The 27,169-nt window shown below is 37.9% G+C and overlaps 1 protein-coding gene across 2 annotated transcripts in view; it reads left to right on the forward strand.

Moving 5' to 3' along the window:
* The window catches only part of RPRD1A (regulation of nuclear pre-mRNA domain containing 1A), a 72,769-nt gene extending 50,342 nt beyond the window's left edge, over nucleotides 1–22,427 (forward strand). The window contains exons 7-8 of one of the 2 annotated variants that reach the window (XM_008691290.2): nucleotides 18,918–19,115; nucleotides 21,635–22,427. In XM_008691290.2, the coding sequence (XP_008689512.1) occupies nucleotides 18,918–19,067 (150 nt within the window). In that variant the 3' untranslated portion in view covers nucleotides 19,068–19,115; nucleotides 21,635–22,427. Of the gene's footprint in view, nucleotides 1–18,917 lie in introns of both variants that reach the window. The other variant, XM_008691282.2, reaches the window with a different exon arrangement.
* Nucleotides 22,428–27,169: the final 4,742 nt, after the last annotated feature.

Below are 27,169 nucleotides of genomic sequence, written 5' to 3' on the forward strand. Positions count from 1 at the left end.
TGCTGTAGTTCATGTTGGATTTTGTCCACTTTACTGACAGTCAAAGCACGTTACATACAGTCTGTAGTTACATAAAGATAATATCACCGGAACCACCAAGCATTTTCAGAAAGACAATGTATAAGACGGGCAGAGGGGAAAAATTTCCCCTAGGAAATAATAGAAAACCCAGCAGAGTGACGTACTGAAAATGCTTTAACACCTGGAGAGCCCAGCCCACCCCTATCCATCAGAAAGTAGAGTGTCCTCACAACCATGTTACGAAAAGCTCTGTACTTTTTAATTCTGATTGACAAAAGAATGGTTGGAGATTCTAGGCAAGTAAGGAAACAATATAAGCAACAGCATTATAGTCATAATGGCTGTGAAATGAGAGCATAAGAGTGAAACAGTGGGACAGGGAGCTACTTTGTGAGATTGTGGAAAAGTGTGGCTGCTGATGAAGTTTAGACTTACGTAGTCAGTGTTCCATCTTCACACATAATACATTCCTAAAAAAATGTGAATAAAAATATAGGACATTTTAGCAACAAACTTATATATTATGAGGGACAGTGTTTTCACCAGGCAGATTTCTTAAGTTACAAATTACTATAGTTATATATATTTTTAAGTTGCTTTGTTTTTGTTTTATCAGAACGTGAACAGAAGATGGGGGTGCAGAGGGGGAGGGAGAGAATCCCAGGCGGGCTCCCTGCTCAGTGTGGAGCCCGAGGCGGGGCTCCGTCTCACGACCCTGCGACCCTGAGTTCATGACCTGTGTTGAATGCTTAACTGATGGAGCCATCCAGGTGCCCTGTAGTTAATATTTTAAGCCCTTATATGTTATTTGAGATGTAAAATTAGTAAGGACTTTGATCAATTATTAAAAAGAAAATGCAGTTTTAAATAATATATCATTCTCTTAACTAAATAGGAATAACATTTAGTAGTCAGGAAGATCCAGTCTTCAAGTTGGAAAGAAGGATTTAGTTTTTAGAGCCTTGAACTAGAACTGCAATGTTGCTTTTGACCATAGTCCCGTCAACTTTCCTTCAATCTATAAAGCAAAAGATGTGCAAAAATTTGCCATCTTCTCTTGTCTTTTCATGAAATGTAAAGGAGCAATATACTTCTCTTTGGATTCATGAAATTCCCTTGTGTTTGGACCATCTGTTCGCATTTTCCTTTAATATGGAACATACAGACAACCAGCTGAAGTCCACGGAGTATCTGAGTGGATCTAAATATTTGCCACCATTAGCATGTCTTTCTATCATTCTTATCACAGATATTAGTACCCACATGTCTCCAGACTGCTGTACAAACTGAAATGACTGTAGCATCCTTATGGGGTAGTTTGACTTGTTTGCTAACTATTTTGTGAAACCTGAATTTGGTGTCAGAGCTGTTTAGAATTATCTGTATGTTGTGTACATACATAGTGTACATTAGGCATACTGGTATATATACATTTCAAGCAAAATGAATTTTGTGTGAAAGTTGGAGATGCCCTGTAAGTAATGCAGACCTGAAAATTTCACAGTACAGCTATAAATGATGACAGTGTTAAAGAGTTTCCTTTGACAGCATGAGGCAAGGGAACAAATGCAAAAGAGAAAAAAGATGGACGGAAGGAAAAGTGGGACAAAGAAGGAAGATAGGGACAAACAGTACCGCTTGCTTAATGCCTGCCAGAATTTAGTGTTGTGTTCCCATCCAACACCTTGTATCATGTATACCTGGTGACCCTTTTTCCTCAACTCACTGCCTGTCTTAGAAGTTATCATCTGGGGGTGCCTGGGTGGCTCAGTCGTTTAAGCGTCTGCCTTTGGTTCAGGTCATGATCTCAGGGTCCTGGGATGAATGTGGAGTCCCTGTATAGCAGGGAGCCTGCTTTTCCCTCTTCCTCTGCCCCTCTCCCCTGCTTGTGCTGTCTCTCTCAAAATCTCAAAAGAAAAAAAAAAGGAGTGGACCATATGGGTGACTGGGGCTAGTGGGTTTGAGTTCTAGGTTGTCAGGTTGGGCTCTGCATGGTAGATTACACTCTGTCTGCAATCCTTTCTGACTAATCAGTGAGCACCAGTGCCCTCTGTTTGAGCTTTGTAAATGAAAAAAAAAAAAGAAAACACATGTATTCATCAAGAAGCTCTGCTCTTGAAGCCTCTAGTAGCTTATTAGTTTTTGTATACTCAGAATTATATGGCCTCTTGACTGAATCTGCCAGTAGTGCATGAAGGATATGTTTCCATGAATTCTGTGAGTGAAAAATTACCAGTGTCTTTGTACCTAACCTGAAACCCTGCTGTTGCACTTAAACTTCACTGTAGGAGAGAGAATAATTTAAAATTGAAAATTTTATCATAAAATAACTAACAGCATTTACTCTGTGCCAAGGTACTGTTGTAAGTACTATTTTTATTTGTAATTCTATGAAGTAGATAACTGTGGTTAAACATGTTTTACAGCTGAGAACACCGAAGCCCAGAAATATTAATATATTACAAGGAAATTTGAAAAACCCATTAAACTGAATACATTAAAGCCACTTACCTCCTAATGACATTTTGATATGTTTCCTTTTATCTTATAAAAATCATAGACTGAAAAAGTCATTGTAAACAGTTATAAATTTTTTTTTTAAATAGTTAGCCATACTGCATGTACAAATTTACATTCTACTAGGATAACTTAGTCTTCAGTGAGTATAGAGTATGTATGAACTTAGAATAATGAACTGAGAACTTAAGAGTTACAGGTTCTGGAACTTCCTATGTGAACTTGAAATTGTATAATATCAAGCCTGTTGTTTTCTCATCTTTCAAATGTAAATATCAGATCTAATGATTTATAAGATCTGTTCAGGTTCTAAAATTCATTGCTCTTGGCTTTTTCCACTATTCCTTATCTCATGCTTGGTAACTTCTAAGTACCTAAGCTTAATTCAACTTATAAAAGCAGTATGTAAAATTTAAAACTTTTTCTTTGTCTTTTTTTCCTAAAACACTCTCCCACCATGTAAATAATACATGTTTATTATAGAAAATCTGGAAAATAGGGGCACCTGGTGGCTCAGTTGGTAGAGCATTTGACTGTTAATCTCAGGGTTGTGATTTAAAGCCCCGCATTGGGTATGAGAGCCTGCTTAAAAGAAAAAAATCTGGAAAATACTGAGAAATACAAAAAAAAAAAAAAGCATTCATGAGTTTACACCAACCACTAAAAACAATTATTATTAACATTTTGATGTATTTTGTTCCACTCTTTTAAAAGTTTTTAAGTAGTTGTGTACGTTCACTTTGATTTTTTAAAAAAATGATGTGCAAGTGATTTTCTAAACTTAACATTTACAGCTGCTGGCCAGCATTTATTTTTTGTTTCCTTCATTTCAGATAGGAGTGGAACTTTGAGGGGAAAAAAAAGACCATTTATCCACATTGGGTAAATAAGTTATACTTATTGGACTTTTTTAAAGAACTAGGTGTCTGTGACGAAATTGTGGAGAGATGTACTATCAAGAATATTTAAGTTATTTGTTTAATAAAAGTTATTGCCTAGGTCCAGTTCCTTCAGTACACCGTTGTAATTTATGAGGGGAGTGGTGTTACTGGTAACTATGCCATCTAATTTATTCTCTCCTTGCTTTTGAAGTAAGATTTGTGTTAGAAATAGAACTTAAGTCTAGATAATTTTAATACCATTGCATACATCGGATTTGTTTCAGTAAAATATAAACCTCTCATGTAGTTCAGTCAATGAAAAATTTATGGAGAACTGTGTGTCATTCATACTAACCATCTCATAGAAAGAGTTCTGTCAGACTTAACTTCCTAAAGCAGAATTCTTTGTAAAGCATCTCCTAAGTCTGGTCATGTTTAGATCAGTTTATGGAGAAAGTTAATTGCTTCAGAGCAAAGCCTTTTCTTCTTGGAAACTTTCTAAGATCCAGTCATTTGATTCCAATATAAAGTGATATTCTTGGGAGGTTTTTAGGATTAATAAGCAATACATTTTATTTTTTAACTATGCATTTTAAAACAATTTACATAACAAAATGCACACAGATAGTAAGGCAGCTCATTATCTGTAAACTTGATAAGTTTGGTGACCTATTAGTTGCTAGACCTAACATGCCACAGTAATGTTTTGTATTCTAATTCCTAATGAGATAGTAGTTACCATTTGACTTGTGGGAATGTAAGTGTGTTTAGGGTTTTTTAATTTAAAAAAGTGTTGATGAAAATCAGAAAGATATAGAATACCAGAAGAATATGGACATTCTTAACCTTTTTTGAGTTGCCAACAGCTTTGAAAAATCCAACATGCACACCGATTTGCTTACAACTTCAATTTAGGGCCACTTCTGAGACTAATAATTGTTCAGAGTTTAATGACCATTGTTCCATAACCAGTGCAAATTGAATGGGGATCTGTGGGAATCTTGCATTGCTTTCTCTGCTTAAAAACTTCCACAGTCAGTTCCTCCTAAGCTCACTGCATCAGTATGGTCAGGACCTGGCTTGGCATCACTTCATGAGAGGAAGCAGTAGTCATGGAGCAGTTAGCATGGTGACGTAGCTGGCATAAATAGTGTTAAGATACACTAAGTGTTATATGGCAAGTACATTCTGTTTTATTGGATGCTGGTTCAGTCACTGATGGGTTTCTTACTCAGCTTCGGATTCCACGTTAGCAAAAGGAATTAACTGCAGTGTATTCAGAGGCAGGGGCCTGGATGACGAAATAGAAACAGTACTTTGGAGGACATTTGAAGGAAATGGGGATATCAAAGATCAGACCTGGGGACAGGCATAATTTATGTGCTGCTACCTGTCTTCACATGAAACTATCAGATAATAGTTTGAAAACTATCAGAAGAGAGGAGTTGGGTTTAGATAAGAGGGTAGAACTAGGACCAGTGGATATGGTATAGGTGACAAGACCATTCTGCCAGTTAGAACTCACTAATGTGAAAGGACTGTTTAATAAAGTACTGAGTTTAAGCCTCTGCCATCCATATCTACAGCAGACACAACCCGTCTCCTGGCCAGATGAAGGTAAAACCTCACAATAAAGATGTTTATCTAAGTTCCCATTACCTACAATCATGTTCAGCTTTTGAAAAAACACAAAGCATGCCAGAAGTCAAGAAACAGCCTGAGGAGACAAAGCAGATTCATGTAGGACACAACTTTTGGAATTTAACTGATGTGTTAATAACTCTAATGGAAAAGTAGATACCATGCTAGAAATAAAAAACACTGACAAATGAAGAGTGCCTTTGATGGTCACCTCAGTAGACTGGACACTGCTGAGGAAAGTATCAGTAAGCTTGATAATAGGTGAATAGAAACTTCCAAACTGAAATGCAAAAAGAAAAAAGAATAAGGGGGAAAAACCCAACATAGAACATTGAAAGAATTGTGGGATAATTTGGAAAGATGTCACACATGTGCTTGGAACACAAGGAGAACAATTGAAGCAGAAGAAATATTTGAAGAAGTAATGACCAAGAGTTTTCAAAATTATGACTGACATCAAATCACTGATCTAAGAAATTGCAAGAACAAATACTAGGCAGGATACCAAAAAAACCTACAGTCTACACTTAAGCGTATCTCAGAAAGCCAAAGCCAAAACCTTGGAAGAAACAGTAGGGGCAAGGGAGACATCTTATGAGAATTACAGTGAGTTTCTCAGCAGAACCACTCAAGAAGGGAAGAGGAGTGAAAAGTGTTTAAAGAAAAACCTCACCAACCTAGAATTCTATATCCAATGAAACTACTCTTCGAAAGTGAAGGTTAAAGTAGTGAGTTTGCTGTTTGAAGTGGTAAAGAGGTTGAATGACCAGGACAACAGAAACGTTGGGTCTATTGTTTGTATTCTATATATAAACTATTAGCCCTGGGAAATGGGTAGGATGTATTCAGCAAAAATGTATTTCAGTGATTTTGAGGAATGCTGTAAATCAGATTTTGCTCTTGGAGCTTTGCTCTGAAATGAGCATGTTAAGGGTTGGAGGAGGGATGTAGCAGAGAAACTATTTTTGCTCCCAAAACAGCTCATAATCTCTGACTTATGTTCTGCCTATTAAAACCTTGTGTAACAGTGTTCCATGAGACACCCAATTTGTTAAACACCAGATGAGCTGACCTTTATGACCCTAAGATAGTGTGATTCTTTAGTAACTGGATAATATGTACTGAGGGAGTGAGGCTGAAAGGTCACATAGAAAATGAAAATAAAGTTAGCATAATTAAGTCTACTTGCTCACTTAAATATCAGTAGAAATAGAATAGAAAAATTAACTTGATTGTTATAGCTCACTGACTTAAATTACTGCTCCCAACTTGATTTTTAAGTTGTTTAATAAACAGAATTAGCCTGTATGCTATTAGCTCCTGGACAGCCTCTTCCCAACTAAAATCAAAACTGATAATTTATATCAGCAGGTTCTGCTTTCCTGGAATATTGGTCATCACTCCTGAGTAGACTAGCTCCTTTTCTTGTGTCATTTCCCTGTGTCTTCTCCGTGTTGTTGCTGCTTTTACTATTATTGGTCCTTTTTGTGTTTAAAAAAATTAGTCTTAAGGCCCATATGCTATTCGTAAGAAAAGGACAACTCTCCACTACTGGGAATTCGAGGGATGTTTAAACGGCAGAATTAGACTACCTAATAAAAGTCACAATTTGCTTGTTTATAGGATTTTGTTTTACGGACAAGACTTAGTCCTGCCACTGTGGTGATCCTGTATTTGATGTAGAGTAACTTTCAGTTGAATAACATACTTCCTCAGAATACCCATCCCATTAATAACTCCAAGATATGAAAGGGTAGCATAATGGTTAAGCATGAGAACTCTGAACCCAGACTGTCTAGGTATGAATTTCTTTTTGCTCCTTAATCTCTTGATTTTGGGAGAAGTTTCTTAATCAGTGGTTAATTGTGCTTTAATTTCATTATATGTAATGCATGGGTAATAATAGTTTATACCTATGAAGATTAAATGAATCACTTAGAACAATGGTTGGCATTTAGTAAGCACATCAAAATTCTAGTTAGGATCACAATATGCTAGATTGCATCTGCCTTTAGAAAACTTATTTAAGAGAATCAGAGTAAACCTTCGAAAGATGTCAGAGGTTGTGTTAGAGGTTATTTACACTGAAGTATTTCCCACTAAATGCTAAAACTTGTGCACACAGTCAAGGAAAAATGGCTTCATCAGGAGTGATGTGAAAGGAAATAAAGGATTTGATGGCTGCATTTATGTATTTTTTTTTTTAATTATCAAAAGCAGGTTTAGATCCCAAGCCAAATTTGGGTATTTATAGAAGACAAGTTAGAGCAAACCACTGAATATCTTTATCTGCTTTGCCCTCTTTCTCCTGGAGATGGCAATAGACTTGACTACTCACAGTCTGAGAAAGTCCCTAACATCAGGGAATTTTTTGGCCTTGTTAAAAAAACAACCCTGTGCAATTTTTTTTTTTTTAAGTCTTGATCAACTTCAGTTAACTTTTCCTATCTATCCTAGCAAAGAGCCCCAACCCCAGGGTAATGAAATTAAAGTCAAGTATAGTGAATCCTGAAAAATAAGAATCAAAGCTTATATTGAAGACAGAGGCTTAAGAAAGATGTGTATGTTAACATTTTAAGAGAGGCAAAGGTCATAATGAAATACACGTTAAAGAACAAAACCACTTAGGGGTCTGCAAGAGAACAAATGAAAGGAATCAAGATTGTGAGGATTGGGTTCTATAATATAAAAATTACGCCTCAGTACTATTTTGAGTGAAGATAACTAACTTTACCTTCAACACTAATTTGTTCTTTTGTCACCCAAGAATTTACTTATTTTAATTCTCAAATATTTAGTTACAATGAAGACTGGCAAGAATGATAAAAACATTAATTTTAAATAGAACTGAATCAGATTTCAGACCAAGGATAAATGTATTGAGATACATAGGAAGAAATTAAATTGCTTAGGTATTTGCATAGATATGCCTTTGGAAATACTTCGGAAATAAGGTGTCATGGATATACTACACCACTATCTCCATCGCTAAGAAATACTGTTGGGGAAAGTCTAACCATCATGCTCAGATGTTCCCTGTTTCCTTTGCTGAAAAAAAAATTACTAGCATATCTTTTTATTGGGTGTTATTCAGTCCCATCACATTGTTCTTGAAAGGGACCATAAAGATCGATTTTACAAATGAAAAGTGAGAGAGAATGACTTCCCAAAGCCCTGTTTTCAAAGCATTCTGAAACCTGGGCTATGCTCAGATTTGCATCCTGCAAACACTACACAGCTTGCTCAGTAGAATGGGGATTGGGCTTCCTGCTTGATGCATTCCTCCTCCCACTACAGCAGCTCTCAGAAAGTGGATAGGGAGAAGGGCTGTAACATGGTAGGCCTGATGCTTGCAGTTGTTGCCCAGTTTTAAATGACCACATGTGGATGCAGCTGAAATTCTCCCAAGTCTTTTTTTAAAAGTCACTGTCAAGTATGACCTGAGAGTGGAATTATTAGTAGCATCTGTAAGAAAACAGCCATATAAATATTTAAATTCAGAAATAGTTAAAACATTTATTTAAAGCAATTGGAATTTTAGAACAACTGTATCTTAGCCCTAAAATGAACAAGAACTCCAAATTTGGGGACTTTTATTTTCTTTACTCTTCTTAGTGCAAGATGATTCTGGTACCATCCCAGAATGGTAATCACAAATTATATAGCACTTCATAATTTGAAAACTTGTACATTTACTTATTTAATCCTCACAGCCCTATAAAATACGTGTCCCTGTTTTATAAAGAAAACACCTGAGGCTTAGATAATCTTAGGGAGTCCTTGCCCAAAATCACACAGGTAGTAGATTGAGGAGGCAGTACTTGCACCCAGATCTTCTGACTTCATGTCCAGAAGTATTGACTAGGGATCTGTTCATAGCCAGTGCTCTGCTGGACACAAAGTGTGTTTCACCCTAATTATGGATTCGAAGACTAGTAAACAGTATAATAGTATTTAAGTTCAGAAATAACTAATAGAAGTGGCTCATAGGAAGTTAGCGTGAGGCTAAAGTAGGAAAAGTTTCTGTGGCAGTGTCTGGTCTTAAAGGAGGTCTTCCAAAATGGAGATGATCAGACAATATATATTCAGTTGTAAAGAAAGGTTTTCCAAAGGTCAGATTTCAGGCTAGCTCTAACCCACTTTCAGTGTGCACAAGTCATCACACATAATTCATTAATGTCGAAGTACATGGTAATCAAAGTTTTCAGCCCTTGGGAAACAACACATAGTTCTAGCAAATAAAGGACAGAAATATGGGCCTTGTTAACTGAGGGAAATAGTGAAGATGTAAAGTGACTCATGTCAACGATGGGAATGAGGTAAATCTTTGGTTCTAAGTGCTACTCCTGCCACGGTGCTGCCTGAGAACATTTATTCTAGTAGTTAATGTGTGAGTGAAATTCCAAGTAGCACAACAAAGCTGAGATTATATGGATGTTGTTTCTTAGAATGAAGCTCTTAGTGAGTTGGTTTAAAGGAAAATGCTATATAAACAGTATAGGTGACTTGTGAAGAATTAATAAAAGGTGGCAGTTAGTTAATTGAAGTTTGGAAAATAGTGATTAAAGGTTGGGAGAGGTAGTTTGAGGATCAAGCCTGGGGTTCTGAAAAGCCTATCTCTTGTAGAGTTTTGGGTATGTAACACATACACTACTTGAATTATACTATGTACATAATAGTTATGGACTTACAGGGGCCCCGGCTGGCTCAGTTAGTGGAGTGGGTGACTCTTTATCTTGTGGTCATGAATTTGAGCCCCACGTTGGGTGTAGAGACTACTTTTAAAAAAATAGTTATGGATTTATGATGTGTCTCGTTTAAAATGTAAATAGCTTTTGGCTAAACAGGTGGTTAAAATGGAAAAGAGCAGGGGCGCCTGGGTGGCACAGCGGTTAAGCGTCTGCCTTCGGCTCAGGGCGTGATCCTGGCGATCTGGGATCGAGCCCCACATCAGGCTCTTCTGCTATGAGCCTGCTTCTTCCTCTCCCACTCCCCCTGCTTGTGTTCCCTCTCTCGTTGGCTGTCTCTATCTCTGTTGAATAAATAAATAAAATCTTTAAAAAAAAAAATGGAAAAGAGCAGAATTTGTAGAGGGAAAAGATGCAAAGTTGGTTCTCTAGTTAATTTAAATATCATTTGTTCCTAGTAGAAAAGCACTCAGGTAAGTTTTTCATTTGATTTGTATGCTGTTTTCAAAAATAATTTTTGGGGCGCCTGGGTGGCTCAGTTGAGTGGCTGGCTCTTGATTTTGGCTCCGGCCGGTCATGATGTCAGGGTTATGGGATCGGAGTGCATCAGGCCTGGCCCTTTTCAGGCTCCACCGCTCAGTGGGGAGTCTGCTTCAGGATTCTCTCCCTCTACCCCTCCCCGCCTAAAATAAATAAATCTTAAAAAAATAAAAGGTTGTAGCTAAGCCATTAATGAAGAAAAAGATCTGCATTTTCTTATGAATGTTGTATTTCTCAAGAAATCTATGTGTGTGTAAAACAGCTTTAGCTATTCAGGTGACTAGAATTGGTTTCTGTTATTTTTTGGTGTTCTCATTGTTCATTAACTTTTTAGTGTATCCTATATGTGTAGTATGTGAATAGTCAGTAGGATGTCAGAGCAAGATGTTGTTGAATGATCAGGTAGTAGTGAAAGTTCAGTGTGGGAGAAGTAATCAGGGAAAGTTCAGTTGGAGGGCTGGGGATTTGAGCTGGCACTTGAAGGATGAATAGAAATTGGATGCAGATCCTGGGCAGGTAAAAGGAATAATTTGGACAAAAGATTCTGAAGAAAAATTTGTATCATTTTTGGCTCCACAAAAATTTTGTGTTCAGAGCAGGTTTAATACAATTCCTCATTATTTGTTAATAAATTTAGTGTAGTGCTTTAATATGTTATTTGGAGTCTGAAATTGCAGATCATTCTGCAATATTCTTAACAAATCTGTATCAGAATGTGGATAATTTAATATAAATGGAATTCTCCAAAACATCTTGAGTAGTTTTTGATTGTATCAGCATTTTGAATGGTGATTGTTGTAGCATTTGTCCAAGAATAACTAAGATCTATTAGTTTATTTTTCATTAATTTTGGTGAATGTTATTAAATAAAATGTGTTGCATGGCTGGCATCTGGCATTTCTGACTTGAGCAATTTAATGCTTAATTTTTCTAAATCTCAGTTTTCTCATCTGTAAAACAGGGATAGTGATACCTCTGTTGCAGGATTTTTGTGAAGATTAAGATAAGAATGTATGTAAAACAACTTCAGTAATCTAGGGAAATGTTTAATTTGTCCATTAGATTTTTTTTTTAAGATTTTATTTATTCATTTGACAGAGATAGAGACAGCCAGTGAGAGAGGGAACACAAGCAGGGGGAGTGGGAGAGGAAGAAGCAGGCTCCCAGCGGAGGAGCCTGATGCAGGGCTCGATCCCAGAACGCCAGGATCATACCCTGAGCCGAAGGCAGACGCTTAATGACTGAACCATCCAGGCGCCCCTAATTTGTCCATTAGATTTTTTAAAAAAATTTTTATTTTAGACAATTTTAAGTTCACAGAAAAGCTGTGAAGACAGTACAGAGAGTTCTCATTGTACCTCATATCCAGTTTCCCTGTTGTTAATATTTTATATTAGTATGGTATGTTTGTCACAATTAGTGAACCAGTTTTTATTAACTAAATTCCATACTTTATTCAGATTTTTTAAAATTTTACCTAATGTCCTTTTTCTGTTCTAGGATCCCATCTGGGTTATCACATTACATTTATTTGTCATGTCTCCTTAGACTCTTGGCTGTGGCACTTTTTCTGACTTTCCTTGTGTTTGATGATCTTGATAATTTGGGGGAATATTGCTCAGGGATTTCATGACATATCTCTCAGTTGGGATTTGTCTAACGCTTTCCTCAAAAAATTAGACTGGGAGGAGGGGGTGGCGGGGAGGAAGGACGACAGGAAGACACAGAGGTCAGGTGCCATTTTCGTCACATTTTATCAGGGTACTTACTATCAAATGACCTATCAGTGTTGATGTGCCCTTGATCGCCTTGCTGAGGCAGTGTTTGTCAGGCTTCTCTACTGTAAAGTTAGTTGATTTTTTCCCCTTTTCATACTGTACTCTTTTTAAATAAGTCACCATGTGCAGCCCACACTTAAGGAGTGGGAATCCATTAAACTTTTCACATATGAAATGCTTTAAGTGGACCTTTTTGAAATCTCAGATTATACCGATTTGTATTGAGTTGTCGCATAAGAACTTGGAGAGCAGATATTGAGTTGGTTAAGGATGATTACTGAGTTCTTCACATAATGGATGTGAATGGTATATTGTTCTTCTGAGGGTTGGATAGTCATAGTAACAAAAGAATCTGTTGGGAAGATTGTATTTTCCTAAGAAAAAAAGTTCAGACCTTTCCACGTATAGGCCTTCTGATTAAGTTTCACTGTTTTTTTTAGTCCTTTTTAATACTAGGAACATTTCTGCCTTCTGTCATTAGACTACTTCTCTTTCTTGTATGTCTGATTCCCAACCAAGAATGGGAGGACACATGCCATATTTTGGTGTAATTAGAATCATAGGATGTGGCGTGGTATGATGGATAATTCAGTAAGGCAGGTTCAGTATACATTTATTTTTTTCTGAAACCACGAAAAGCAAAGTTTAACAATATCTTGGCTGATGGTAGATATACAGAAGATAGAGTGGGGGAAGGGTGAAGCAAAGTGGTTTAAGATGGCTCAGAAACATTTCTATGTATGCACTCATACAGGCCTAATGGGCTCCTGCACATATCATGGTTTATAGGTAGATTTTTATTTGCTGCCTCTGAAGCCCACATCTTACTTCCTGCTCAGAATGCTAGAACCACATTTCCAAGTGCCTTCTACTAGAAGTCCCAAGGATAACACACCTCACGTGTTGAAAACTGAACTGTTTATCTTCCCCAAAGGAGTTTCTACCCATCTTCACTATCTCAGATAATAGCCCCTCCATCCAACCACTCATCAAGCCTGAAACCTCATCGTTCTTTACATCAACTACAACCAGTCCTGCTGATTTTTCTTACTACAAATTGTTTTTGTCTTTTGAAGTAAGGTGTTGGATGCGTTCAGCGTAGTTTGTAAAGTGCATTGCTGCTTGACATACAGTGTAATTTGTGAAGTGCTCTGCTACTACTGGCTTGGTTCAGGCCCTAGTCTGTCTGTCTTAGACATTTGCAGTAAACTCCTAATTGGGTTTCTTCCTCAGGGTCATCCTCTTAAATGTGATTGTATTTGGTAATGGAATTAATTTCTTCACTTTCTACCGTGCTCTGTGTTGGTAGTGAATTGGCATGCTCATATCATGCTCTTTATCCTTCCTCACTGCCCTGTTATCTTGCTGTTCCTATGTCCTATTATGTTGTACTCACTTCTCCTCAATTCTGAAAATCTTCCCTGAACTCCACAGAGTGGCAAAGTCCTCCATCCTCCAGTTCTGGTATGTCACAGAAAGTGGTTTTTGCCTCTAATGGAATACATCATATTTTATTGTAATTACTCATTTGATTGCATGCCCATTAAATTGTGAGTTCTTCTAGGTGAGAATTATGATTCATCTTTGTGTTCCCAGCATAGTGACTGGTACTTTCTGTAGTAGATACTCAAGAAACGTTTAACTCAAGTATGGAATAGAGCAGTTGAGACACTCAAATTCAATATCAAATAACAGAATGGTGCATTTGTTTGAAAAATGAAAATAATATGCAGTAAGAGCTAGAATCTCAAGTCAGAAGACTGTCGAACTGACATCTAAAATGTTGGTATGTAAATTAGTGGGTGTTGTAAGTTACAGGTGATGTATAGAAAGTAGGTTATGATAAACAATGTCTTTATTTTCTATGGCATTGATTTTGTTTGACACTTTTGACCATCACTCATGTTCATGACTGGTTTTTGTGTAATATTTTCATTAACAGATTGGTCTTTTCAAGAAGGCAGGTTGGAATTTGTTGGAGAGTGTTTATATTGTATGAGCTTGGCATTTACTGCACCTAGAATAACAGGCTCACCCTTATCCTTGAATGTGGTTTTTTTTTTTTTAATTGAATTTCTTAGTAAAGTAGCAGAACTTGGAATCCATTTCGCATTAAAAACAATAGTATTTGGGGGTGCCTTGGTGGCTCAGTCGGTTAAGCGTCTGGCTCTTTATTTTGGCTCAGGTCATGATCTCAGGGTCACGAGATTGAGCTCCACATCAGGCTCCGCATTCAGCGTGGAGTCTGCTTGTCCCTCTCCCTCTGCTTCTCCCCATAAGCATGATCTCTCTTTCTCTCTCTCTCTCAAATAAGTAAAATCTTTTTAAAAAAAGAAACAATACTATTTGTGGCATTGAGTTTCTCAGCCTTTTTTCCCCTCCCTTTAATATTTTTATTGAGATGTAATTCACATACCATGTAACAACATACAAGTTTTTTGTGTTTTTTTTTAAGATTTTATTTTTAAGTAATCTCTACACCCAACAGGGAGCTCCAGCTTACAACCCCCAAATCAGGAGTCACACGCTCTACCGACAGAGTCAACCAGGCACTCCTACAGTGTACAATTATTAAATATCTTTACAGGATTTTGCAACCATCACTACAATCTATAATTTTAGACCATTTTTATCAACCCTAAAGGAAACTTCTTAACCATTTCCACTTCATCCCACCCCAAGCCCCTAAGCTTGGCTCTATAAATTTGGCTCTTCTGGAGATTTCATGTAAATGGAACCATACAGTATATATAGTCTGTTTAGCTAGCTTCTTTAACTTAGCATGTTTTCAAGGGTGTTTCATATTGTAGCATATATCAGTACTTTTTTTCTTTTTATGGCCAAATAATATTACATGGTAGAAATATATCATGTTTTGTTTCTCTATTCATCAATTGAGGGATATTTGGATTTTTTTCCCTACTTTTTGGGTATTATGAATTACTATGAACAATCATGTTAAAATTTTTGTGTGGCCATACATTTTCATTTCTCTTTTGTATATTCCTAGAAGTAAAATTGCTGGGTTATAGTGTAACTCTGTATAGTCTTTTGGGAATTGCCAGACCACTTTACATTTCCACCAGCAGTGTGTGAGGGTTCCAGTTTCTCCACATTTGTCAGCACTTGTTATAGTCTGTCTTTTTTTTTTTTTTTTTTTGGTTTATTTATTCGAGAGAAAGAGAGTGTGAGTGGGGTTTGGGGGTGGGGAAGGGGCAGAGGGAGAGAGAGAATCTCCAGCAGACTCCCCACTTAGTGTGGAACCCAATGTGGAGGCTTGATCTCATGACCCTGAGATCATGACCTGAGCCAAAATCATGAGTCAGACGTTTAACCGACTGAGCCACCCAGGCGCCCCTTGTCTGTCTTTTTTATTATAGCCATGATTGTAGGTGTGAAGTGATATCTTTGTGGTTTTGATTTGCATCAAAAGTTTTTCATACTGGTAGAATAAACAATATTATACATTGGCAGTAGAAGTAGTATATATCAGCTCAGTATTTATTGCTAAGGGAAGGGGCTTAATTTCTTAATGATTTTGCTCGGGGGGAATTTTTTATCTTAAATTTTGTTTTATTTTATTATTATTATTATTTTTTAAAGATTTTATTTATGTGACAGAGAGACAGCCAGCGAGAGAGGGAACACAGCAGGGGGAGTGGGAGAGGAAGAAGCAGGCTCATAGCGGAGGAGCCCAATGTGGGACTCGATCCCGGTAAGCCGGGATCACGCCCTGAGCCAAAGGCAGACGCTTTAACGACTGCGCTACCCAGGCGCCCCTATCTTAAATTTTAAAATTCAAGTTCTTCCCTTTCTTTGGAGCTGGACAGAATTAAATTCATTTAGGACTAAAAAGTTAAGTTTAAACACAAAATAAATTTTTTTTAAGATTTTATTTATTTATTTGAGAGAGAGAGACACACACACACAGCCAGTGAGAGAGGGAACATAAGCAGGGGGAGTGGGAGAAGAAGAAGCAGGCTCCCAGTGGAGGAGCCCGATGTGGGGCTTAATCCCAGAACACCAGGATCACACCCTGAGCCGAAGGCAGACGCTTAATGACTGAGCCACCCAGGTGCCCCCAAAATAAATTTTTTGAAAGCTGTTTTGGCAAAATACAGGTTTAGTTAGAAAAGAATGAGAAGATTAGGAAAGGGATTTTAAAAACCAGTATTGGGGCCACCTGGGTGGGTCAGTTGGTTAAACATCTGCCTTCAGTTCAGGTCATGACCCCAGGGTCCTGGGATCGAGCCCCATGTCGTGCTCCCTGCTTAGCGAGGAGTCTGCTTCTCCCTCTCCCTCTGCCTGCTGCTCCCCCTGCTCATGCTCTCTCTCTGTCTGTCGAATAAATAAAATCTTTAAAAAATAAAATAAAAAACCAGTACTGGCTTTACCTATTGACTGACTTATCAGGTTGACTTTCCCTGATACAGTACATGTGTGCCACTGGACCCACAAGTTTTGTTTTCTCTTTCATGCTTAGATTTTTTTGTGGAGTTTTTTGGGGGGGGTAAGGGGGCAGTGTTGGTTTACTAATAGGATGAGGACCGATTTGCTTTTCCCAGGTTTACCGAGGTACACCTGGGAAATGCGCAGATAAAATTGTATATTTAAACTGTACAGTGTGATGATTTGATACCTGTCTACTTCTTGAAATGATCACCCCAATCAGGATAATTAATACATCCATCACATCACATAGTTGTGTGTGTGTGGTGAGAACACGTAGGTCCCCTCTCAGCAAATGTCAAGTACACAACACAGTATTATTAAATATCGTCAACATCCTGTACATTAGATCTCCAGAGCTTATTCATCTTATAACTGAAGGCTGGTACCCTTTGACCAGCATCTCTCCATCTCCCCCCTGCTATCCCGGCTCTTGGTAACCACCATTCTACTGTTTCTATTGAGTTCACCTTTCCTTCCTTCCTTCCTTCCTTTCTTCCTTTCTTTCTTTCAGATTCCACATGTACGTGAGATACAGTGTTTATCTTTCTCTCTCTGACTGATTTCACTTAGCATAAGGTCCTCTAGGCTTATCCATTTGCAAAGGCCAGAATTATCTTTTTTCTTACAGATGAATAATATTCCATTGTGTGTGTGTGTGTGTGTGTATATATATATATATATATATGCACCACATCATCTTTATACCTTCATCTGTTGACAGAAACTTAGTTGTTTCCATATCTTGGCTGCTGTGAATAATGCAGCAATAAACATGGAGTGCAGATATCTCTTTGAGATAACTGATTTCCTTTCTGAGGTCAGTGTTAGATTATTTGTTCTGACACCAGGAAGTTACCTTCCAGCTGTCTTCTTCCCTAGTTCTCTCCTGCAAATTAGTTGACCTACAGTTTAGCTTCTATTACGAATCTCTTAGTTGCCTTTTACCACAGCCTCCACTGTTATTGACGGTACCCTTAGACTTGAACTTCTTGCTTTGTTGTTGTAACTAAAATGTGAAGAGATTAGGTTCTGTTTTACTGCCTGCTTCTGTCAGGCAAAATCTTTTGTGTCGGGGGTCTGTAACTAGGGATGCGGACAGTGGTAAACTTTTTTGAGTGTTACCTCTGCTATAGGAGCTGAGCTCTTAGTGAGAGTGAGGAGGGGTGCAGCAACCTGTGTTCATCTCAGCTTTCCCTTTCTGATTAGACCATCACCTCCTGAGCCAGGGGCAAGGGTTTTCAGTGCCCCAGTATTCTTGGCTTCCCACATCCAAGGTAGAGCCTCTGTTTCACCAATGGGGGCTGATTGAAGGGCCCCTGGGCCCTTAACTACACTGTCCTGAGACAGCCTTAGCAACAGGTAGCTGATGCTGGGGGGTAGGATGACAAATGCTGATATCTTGTCCTTCTCAGGAAGAAAGCCCTCTGACTGGGAGCTGCGAGAGAGTGATCCTTGTGTTATTGCAGTGGTCTGAGAGGAGTCTGCCTTGCTGAGCTGGGAGGCGGGGGGAGGGAACATCTTGGTTTAGAGACCACAGACGCTTGCATTTCTTAATGGATTTTTCTGGACTGGATGTTTCTTCATATGTTCTTTGCTTTTAGGATCATTTCCAGAGGCTTTAAATGGTAGTATGGTTTTTAAAAATAGTTTTCACCAGGAAGTAGGCTCCCTGCTCAGCAGGGAGTCTGCTTCTCCCTCTGCCTGCCACTCTCCCTGCTTGTTCTCTCTTTTTCTCTCTCTCTCTCTCTGGCAAATGAATAAATACATAAACAATATTTCAAGATAGCTTTAAAAAACTGTAATGTAATATTATACAACTTGTTTCTATTGGAGACAAACTCAAAGGTACTGATAATGCTCCTGTGCTTTGTTGCCAACATTCACAATTGAAAATAATGGGTTTGTGAAAAATTTTTCTTATCCAAGGATGCCTGAAAATCTTACACGTTGAGGTTAAGTATATTAATATATTAGTCTTCTTTTCACAGATGTGTGACAACTGTTTAAGATTGTGGTTTCTTGGGGCACCTGGGTGGCTCAGTCAGTTAAGCATCTGACTCTTGATTTCAGCTCAGGTCATGATCTCAGGTTGTGAGATCAAGCCCCGAGTTGGGGTCCATGCTGGGCGTGGAACCTGCTTAAGATTCTCTTCCTCTGCCCCTCCCCGACCCCTGCTTGGGCTCATACTCTCAAAAAAAGAAAAAGATTGTGGTTTTTCATAATAATAGAGTTTACCTTGCAGTATATTTCCGAAGTCCTCCTTTGATCCTAATGCTAACATTGTAATCATCCTTTTTTATTCAGCATTAACTGAGTGTAAGACCAGATTTTATGCAGAGTATTAGCTAGATAGTTCTCTCAACTCCAAGAATGCTAATAAAAGTGGTTTGATGTTACAGGAATACAAGCGCAAGTTAGCCAGAGTTTCCCTGGTGCGCAAAGAACTCAGGTCCCGGATCCAGAGCCTGCCAGACTTATCCCGATTGCCCAATGTCACTGGAAGCCACATGCACCTGCCCTTTGCAGGAGACATCTACAGTGAAGATTGATGACCAGTCTCTTTCCAGGGCCCAGGACTTTGCAAGAAGTGGAGACAGGTTAGGTGGACAGTCCTGTAGCGTTATTTTTGTATATGGCTGAGAGGATGACTAACAAAAGAAGTGACAAGTAATTTATAAAATTGTTTAAAATGTTGGTTTGTTTACTATTTTATTGGTAAGTTAACATGACTTAGTTTAAACAAAGTGATGATCTCTGTGTATTAATAAGCTCACAAATAGTGATTATTTTCAAAAGATCCTTTTGTAAATTTTTTTGATCCAGGGCCTTGTGAGAAATTCCATGTTTCTATTTCTTCATGTATTTTCAAATATTTTTCTTTATTTTCTTCAGTATCTAATCACTGTAAAGTATGTAATTCCTAAAGGGTGAGAACTAATCAAGAGTTGGTAGAGACTTTATTATGGTATAGTTAGGCCTTGATTGTAGAAGTGATTAAATGTTCCAACTTAATCTTCACCCTTCTCCCTGACCAAAATATCAGTTCTGTGCCTCTTAATGCCTTTGATTCCTTATTCCCTAGAGGTCAGTAATTTAATACTAAAGTAAGGGTCAGATTCAAGCTTAGAGAACTTTTCCACAATAGTACTGTAGGGGTTCCATTCCAGCTGCCAGTGTAGAATAAAAGGAGTGTTAAATAGGGACCCCCTTGATCAAACTGTTTAGAATTATTTGAGTAGGTTAATATGAAAATGCTTTAGAAATGTAAAATTTGACCTTCTACCAAGAGGACAACTTTGATTCTGGAGCTGATTGCTATTTTCAAATCAGTCTCCTTTTAACATAATCGATCCCTTTAACATAAAGCCATCTAGGGGATTAAAAGAAACATAAAATAATGATACTTTTATTATTCGCCTAGCCATTTAACTTTAAAAACAATAGTATTTTTAGCTCTAAAATCTCAACACAATATTCCTTGAAGTTCAGTAAAGTAGCCTGGAACATTTTTAATGTTTCCTTAAGGTTTTTGAATGACTGTATATTTGGAAATTAAGCAGTGCTACACTACAGGGTAGATCTGGCAAATGCTATATTTGTATATTTAGAATTACCAAAACAAATGTACTTTTACCTTTTATTTCTAACCCTGTGTGTTAGAGCAGTTGCATGCTCTCCTGCTTTCTTTTTAAATCACATTGTTAAGCTGTGGATTTGTACTCAATAATGACTTAGGATAAACATTATTTTCATTCGTTACATATTAGACATTTTTCTTTGCCTTGTAAGCAGATTCAAACTAGATAGTCAATAAAACATCTTTTAAATCCCACAAGCCAATTATGTCTCACTAGTCTGAATGGCTTCACTCTTTTGTTCTCAATATTAGAAATTATAGTTAAAATGAATTTATATGTGAAGGAGAAGGCAGATATTTATTTTTAGTACCCAATAGCTCTGGAAACAGTGCTTTTAACGGTTTGAGCTCTCTCCAAAACATAGACACATATTAGTAGTCCCCATCCATATATGGCTTATAGTCCAAAGTCTTTAGTCAACTTTTAGGACTCTGGGCGGATTTTCTCACAGAAACAATAGAAGTTAAGTTCCCTGTAAACACTACCACAGAAAGCTCACCTGGGAACCTAATCCACTTAACCATGAATGTACTTAATTTGTAATGTGGTTGACAAATTACTAATAGATCCTGACCAGCATTTGTAACATCACTCTAAGGAAATGGTGTGCAGCAGCCAGACTCACACATTGGGGTGTCTGTCTGTCTAGTGTACCTCTGTCCCTAGGTGTAGGATATGTAAGAAGAAGATTCAGCATGGGGGTGGTGGGGTAACCAATGCACAATTATAAAAACCTAGTTATACCTGTTATAAAAGTATACCATCTAAGTTAGTTTTTCTTGTTAAAGTGAAAGCAAAAACGTGTATATTAATTTATTTTCAACGTCTTGATCTTATTTATGATCTGCTAAAGTGGTGATTTACCCATTCAAAATATATTTTTTTCCATTTAAAGCTAATTTATAAACTATGTACTCCTGGGAAGATTTGAATTATTAGAAGTTTGTTGAAATATTTTCACCATTTAAGACAGACTTCTGACTTAGATACTGATTTTAATGCCAGTATCTGTTCTAAATATTTATGATAAAAATGCATTATTTTTTTAAAGAGCTTGATGCGATTTGTGATAAATGATAGTACTCAACCTGAATCCTACCCCCAGTCCCACCCTTTGACCAATCCTCCACAAACCTTTAGCTGTTGATTAATTCACTAACTGTAAACACAAGTAATATGGTCTGGTTTAGAAGTTATCTTTTCAGCCTTATGATAGTTAACATGGTAAGCCTTAGCAGCAAATAGTCTTCCTTTCTAAAAGGTAGACTTAGATTTTCTCAAGAAATGGGGTAAGATGGGGTACTATAATACCAAACTCTAAATCATGAGCATTTTCTCCACTGTGTATGTACATGAGGCAAATCATGCGTCTTTGAGTGCGGTCTGGCCTGGCCCCTCAAGAGAAAAGCATGTCACCACACTTGCGGTAGGGGTGCTGTGGTTTGAATGGATACCATCACTCTTTTCTCCACAAACAGTGCAGAGAGCTGTCTGGAGTGGCAATTTGAACAGATCCCCTGGCGTTCCCTCTGCTCCTTCCATCACTACAGTAAGTAAAAGAACCACCTGGGGGAACCCGGGAGTCTGAGAAAATCAGCTGTGCTCAATAGCCAAACTCCCCCTCTAGGAAAACCAGTCCAGATGCAGCTATTGTGGTACCTCTTCTCACTTGCACTCTGAATCAGGGTTTTTCTATAAGAATTTCTTCAGAATCAGCAAAAGGTGGGATGACCTGGTTATCTCGATTTGCAAAATTAAAAGAACAAAACTAGGTTGTCAGTTGTCACTGTAGATGAGCAGATCGTCTATTAAAGTATAGTTACTGTGAACCGGCTCTGAGAAACCTTTAGAAAGAAAAAACTCAAAAGTACAAATTAGTTGGGAAAGTTAGAATGCCCTTTCTGAATTTTCCATTCTGAAAATTTGTATTATATGAAATAACGTAAAGCTACAAAACTGCTTTGTATTCTATTAAGAAATAGCTCCTAAAGATGTAGTCTTGTTTCATAGTTGTTGCACTATATCAAAGCTTTTTAAAGTGTAAACCCAGTTCTTCTCTGTATAGAAAGGGAGCGTTGTGTTACTGAATTTATTTATACAGAGCATTTGTTGCCGTCTGTAATTCCAGCCATCCGCACACAAGTCTGTTCTGAGGTGGCAATAGCACATGGGAAGATGAAGTTTCCCTGTTTATTTACCCGTTTTTTTTGGCTGTATCTGATGACAATATAAGACGTTCTTAATAAAGTTTTATGTTGTTTTTGAAATGTGTAGATGATTTCAGTGAATCTGATTAATTGAATGTGCGGTGGGAGGGGAGAGATTAATGGACTGGGAAGGAAGCAGAGTACTGAAGTATTCAGTGACTTTATGGTGCAGAAACTTGGAGGAGATTCCTTTGGCTCGGCCAGTGGTTCCCAAACTTAAGCGAACGTCAGAATCACCTGTAGGGCGATTAAACTACAGATCACTGGGCCCCGCTCCCAGAGCTTCTGGGGTAAGGCCTGATAGTTTAGATTTTTAACAATCTGATGCTGATGGCCACTGAGTTGAGGGACCACATTTTTGACAACCACAACTCTAGACCAACTTCGAAGTCCATGATGTGCTTCACAATTTGTAATTCCAGGTAATGAGATAATAAAGTATGGGTTTTACAGCTCATTCTTCAGCAAGTTCCTTATGGGGAGAGAACAGGATCACCTCTTCTTTTGTGACCTGCACAGTAATACCGAAGTGCTTTTGAGTGGACAGATTCATTTGGTACTTCGCGCTTCTGGAGCACAGGCCCTCACCACATCTTGAATTTAAAGCAGAATTGGGGAATACTAAAAATCTGTGGGAATCTCTAGCGCAGTGTTTGTCAAACTTCTTTGATAAGACTCACTTGGGACATTTTCAGAAAGGGCACCTACCTACTAAATCAGAATTTTCTGTGATTCTTATCGTCTAGAAAGTTGAGGAAATGTCGTCCTCTGACCACTGCTCCTGGGTCTCCTCTGTTCCTGGAAGTCCTGTGGTCACTTTATCTGAATCTAGGTGTTAACCATTCATTCCCACCCAGTTTTCCCCTTTGCAGTAGCAGGTTTTACATAGTGGAACCTATATCCAAAGATGCTGTTTCAGAAGATTTGGGATCTAGAAGTCTGCATTTTAAGCGAGGTACCCAGATGATTTTGATGCGCTTTGAGAAAAGACTGCACTTTGAGAAACGGTGCCCTACAAAGCAAATTATAGTCTGTACTGTACAATAATGGTAGTTCACACACATATGTTGCTTACCTGTGCACCAGAAACTGTTCTAAGCACTTCATATATCCTTTGTAATAGATACTCTGATTATCCACTTCTACAGATGAGGAAACTAGGACACAGTGTAAATTCTTTGTGACCCTGAACAGGTCACATGGTGAAGCTGGGCTTCAGATCCAGTTCCAAGTTCGGCCCTGAGCCTGGGCTTCTTAACCACTACACTGATGATGCCCGTTACACTGATACGTTCTGTAAGCAGCTCCATGATTACCAAATTCATATTTTGGATCACATGTCAAGTTATAGTGAAATTATAATATTGTGCAAGTATGCAAGTTAAAAACCAGCACTGCTGGAGGGGGCTTGTCAAAGGATGTTACACCCGGGTTTGTTTTTGCTTTTACTGAGGTAAAATACATGTAACAACAACAACAACAACAATGACAACAACAACAACAAAACACATGTAACAAAAAAATTACCATTTTTAAGTGTACTCTGGCATTAAGTACATTGATGATTAGCATTGGTGTGCAATCATCACCAGCATGAATCTTCAGATTTTTTCATCTTCCCCAATGGAAACGCTACCCATTAAACAATAACTGCCTATTCCCCAGCCCCTTGCAACTGCCATTCTGCTTTCTGTCTCTGTGAATTTGACTTCTCTAGGTACCTCATATAAGTGGGATTAGAAATATTTGTCCTTTTGTGACTGGCTTCTTTCACTTAGCATGGTGGCTTCTAGGTTCATCCATGTTGTAGCATGTGTCCTTTTTAGGACTGAATAGTATCCCATTGTATGGATATGCCACATTTTGTTTATCCATTTGTCTGTTGATGGATACTTGGATTGCTTCCACATTTTGTTGTGAATAATACTGCAGTGAACATGGGTGTACCAACATCTGTGCAAGTTTCTGCTTTGATTTCCATTTGTTTTTTTCAGAGCAGTACTTACATTCACACAAAGTAGAGTTAGAATGAACTATTGATAAGGGTATTCTAGGCAGTAAATGTCAAACCTTTTGAGATATACAGAGATTATTCAACTGCATGTCTTCTCTCAATCTAGTGGGAATGAAATACAGTGACAACTTTTAGAATTGCCCAAAGCTTACTTTCATTTTGAAACTAGCATATTTTTTCTAAGTTAGGGGTTCCATAGGCCAGCAGTATTAGCCTTAGCTGAGAACGTGTTAGCAGTGTAAATTCTGGGGCTCCAGGTCTATTGAATCAGAAAAATCAGGATGGGAACCAGTGATATATCTTTTTAACAAGCCCTCTAGGTAATTCCGACCCACACTCAGGTTCCAGATTTGCTTTGTGCATCACAGGTCCAGGCATCCAACACTTTACCTCAAAGAGATTTCTTCTCCTGTATGAGAAGCCGTTAGAGGGAGTGAGGATTTGCTCCAACAAAAGCAACTGTTAAAAATACTGTGCTTTCTTGACAAGCCAAGAAATGCTTTTCATCTGTCTTCTTCCAAGTCTTAATGAACCCCACTCTCCACCCTGGCAAATTCTTCCATATTTCCTTATTTCATTTCTCTGTCCAGCACATGTCTTGCAATTCTTCAGAGGTGGGTAGAGTGAAGGAGAAACTGAAATGCAGTCTGGGGTCTGTCCATCATCTACCCGATATAAAAGACTCACTAGCCCTTGGTGTAGTTAAACCACCACAGGTTTAGCCATTTTTGTTGCTGAAATCCCTGTGATTTTATTTCCAACTATTCAATGATATCAAAAATGGAAACTATTTTTAGTGCCTTTGTGGTAAAGATAATAATTATCTTAATAATTATTGACTTAAAGTGGAATGTGAAATGAGTTTTAGAATTATACATTTCACATTTGAATTCCATGCACCATGGAAAAGGTACAAAACTGAAATTTTGAATTTAAGTGAAATTGTTATTTAGAGCCATTAGCTAATTCGGATATTCTAGAAAAATTAAGTTGTACTGGTATTGTTTGGTTAAGTTTATCATCTTTTTAAAGCCGTATTTCTTTGTTCAGGAAAAAGTTTCATTTTACTTGTGGAAATACACATCAGATGAGAGATTTTAAGAGGTTTTAAATCATGCATTAATAGTAGTATTTATTGTCTCCTTTTTCCAGCTCTTGATATTTAAATTATAAAGTCTTGTATTTTTATGGGCCAAGTTAATAGAGCACTAGTGATGCTGTTTGAACTCTTCTTAAAATCTCTTTGCGGAATCCAGTTATATAACTGCCCTAAGGTGGGAAGTGATGCCTTGGTTATATACTGCAGCTGGAGTGTGCTTAATGGAGGGAAATTAAACTGTTTTCATTCTTCTTTTTGAGCTGGTATTTGAGCTATGTAGGATCTTGGGTGAGCTTCATGTTCAGTTCCTTTTCCTAGCTAGCTGGTAGCACTAAATATTCTATCCTGAGGCAAATGGCATTATTAGGGCTTAACATTCTCCCTGTTTGGACTAGTCTCCATGTCTTGGCTAGCATGATGAAGAAAGATCTAGTTCCTTTATCCTTGGTTTCTTGCTTTTATATCCATTGATGGACAGAATAGTTACGGTTGTGGTGAAATTTTACATCAGTCGCATAAAGCTCTTTTTTCCAGTTGCGTGTAATATTTCCCACCAGGAACCAATAAAAAGCTAACTGCTAATGATTGAGCTTATTGACTGAAAAAGTGTAATTTTTTCTTATGGCATAGACTTTTTTGTTGTTTTTTTTTAAGGCTAATATCTCTTTCAAAGCATGTGACTTGAAAATAATATTTAAACAGAAAACCTGTCTTTTTTTTTTAAGATTTTATTTATTTGAGAGAGAGAGAGAGAGAGAAAGAAAGAGAGAAACAGAGCATAAACAGGGGGAGGAGGGAGAGGGAGAATCAGACTACCCGCTGAGCAGAGAGCCAGACTGGGGGCTTGATCCTGATCAGGACCTGAGCTGAAGAACACACCCAACTGAGCCACCCAGATGTCCCAAACCTATCTTTTTAAACAAAAAGTGTTTTTGGTGTGAATTTTTTAGAAGTTCTATATTATTTAAATGAGTCTAAAAATCCTCATAGTTATACAGTGAAACAGCTGCTAATTAAAATAACCCAGGGCGGGGCGTCTGGGTTCCTCAGTTGGTTATGCGTCTGCCTTCAGCTCAGGTCATTATCCCAGGGTCCTGGAATTGAGCCCCACGTCGGGCTCCCTGCTCAGCGGGGAGCCCGCTTCTCCCTCTCCCTCTACCTGCTGCTCCCCCTACTTGTGCTCTCTTTCTGTCCAATAAATAATAAACCTTTAAAAAGTATAAAATAACCCAGGGCAGGGCTCAGTCAGTTAAGCGTCTGACTCTTGATTTTGGCTCAGGTCATGATCTCAGGGTCGTGGGATCGAGCCCTGGATCAGTCTCCATCCTCAGCACAGAGTCTGCTCCAGATTCTTTCTCTCCCTCTCCTCTGCTCCTTCCCCTGCTTGTGTGCATGCGCGCTCTCTCTCTCTTAAATAAAATCTTTAAAATAATCCAGGGCAATAAGTATACAATGTTATTTTCAGATGTTACTTAGTCGTAGTAATATATGAAATAAAATATCCACTAGATGTATTTCTGGCAGCTTAATAATTACCTTTGAATACTCTAATGAGATTAGATACAATGAGGAGATTTACTAAGTGCTTGTTTGCTGTCATTTTACAAATTCTAAGTAGTTACTTTTATTATATAAAATTAGTGCCAGCATAAGCATCATTTGGTTAAAATATTCCTGTTTCATGTTTACTTTC

This window comes from Ursus maritimus, unplaced genomic scaffold (genome assembly GCF_017311325.1).
Source record: "Ursus maritimus isolate PB19 unplaced genomic scaffold, ASM1731132v1 scaffold_18, whole genome shotgun sequence".
Taxonomy (NCBI): domain Eukaryota; kingdom Metazoa; phylum Chordata; class Mammalia; order Carnivora; family Ursidae; genus Ursus; species Ursus maritimus.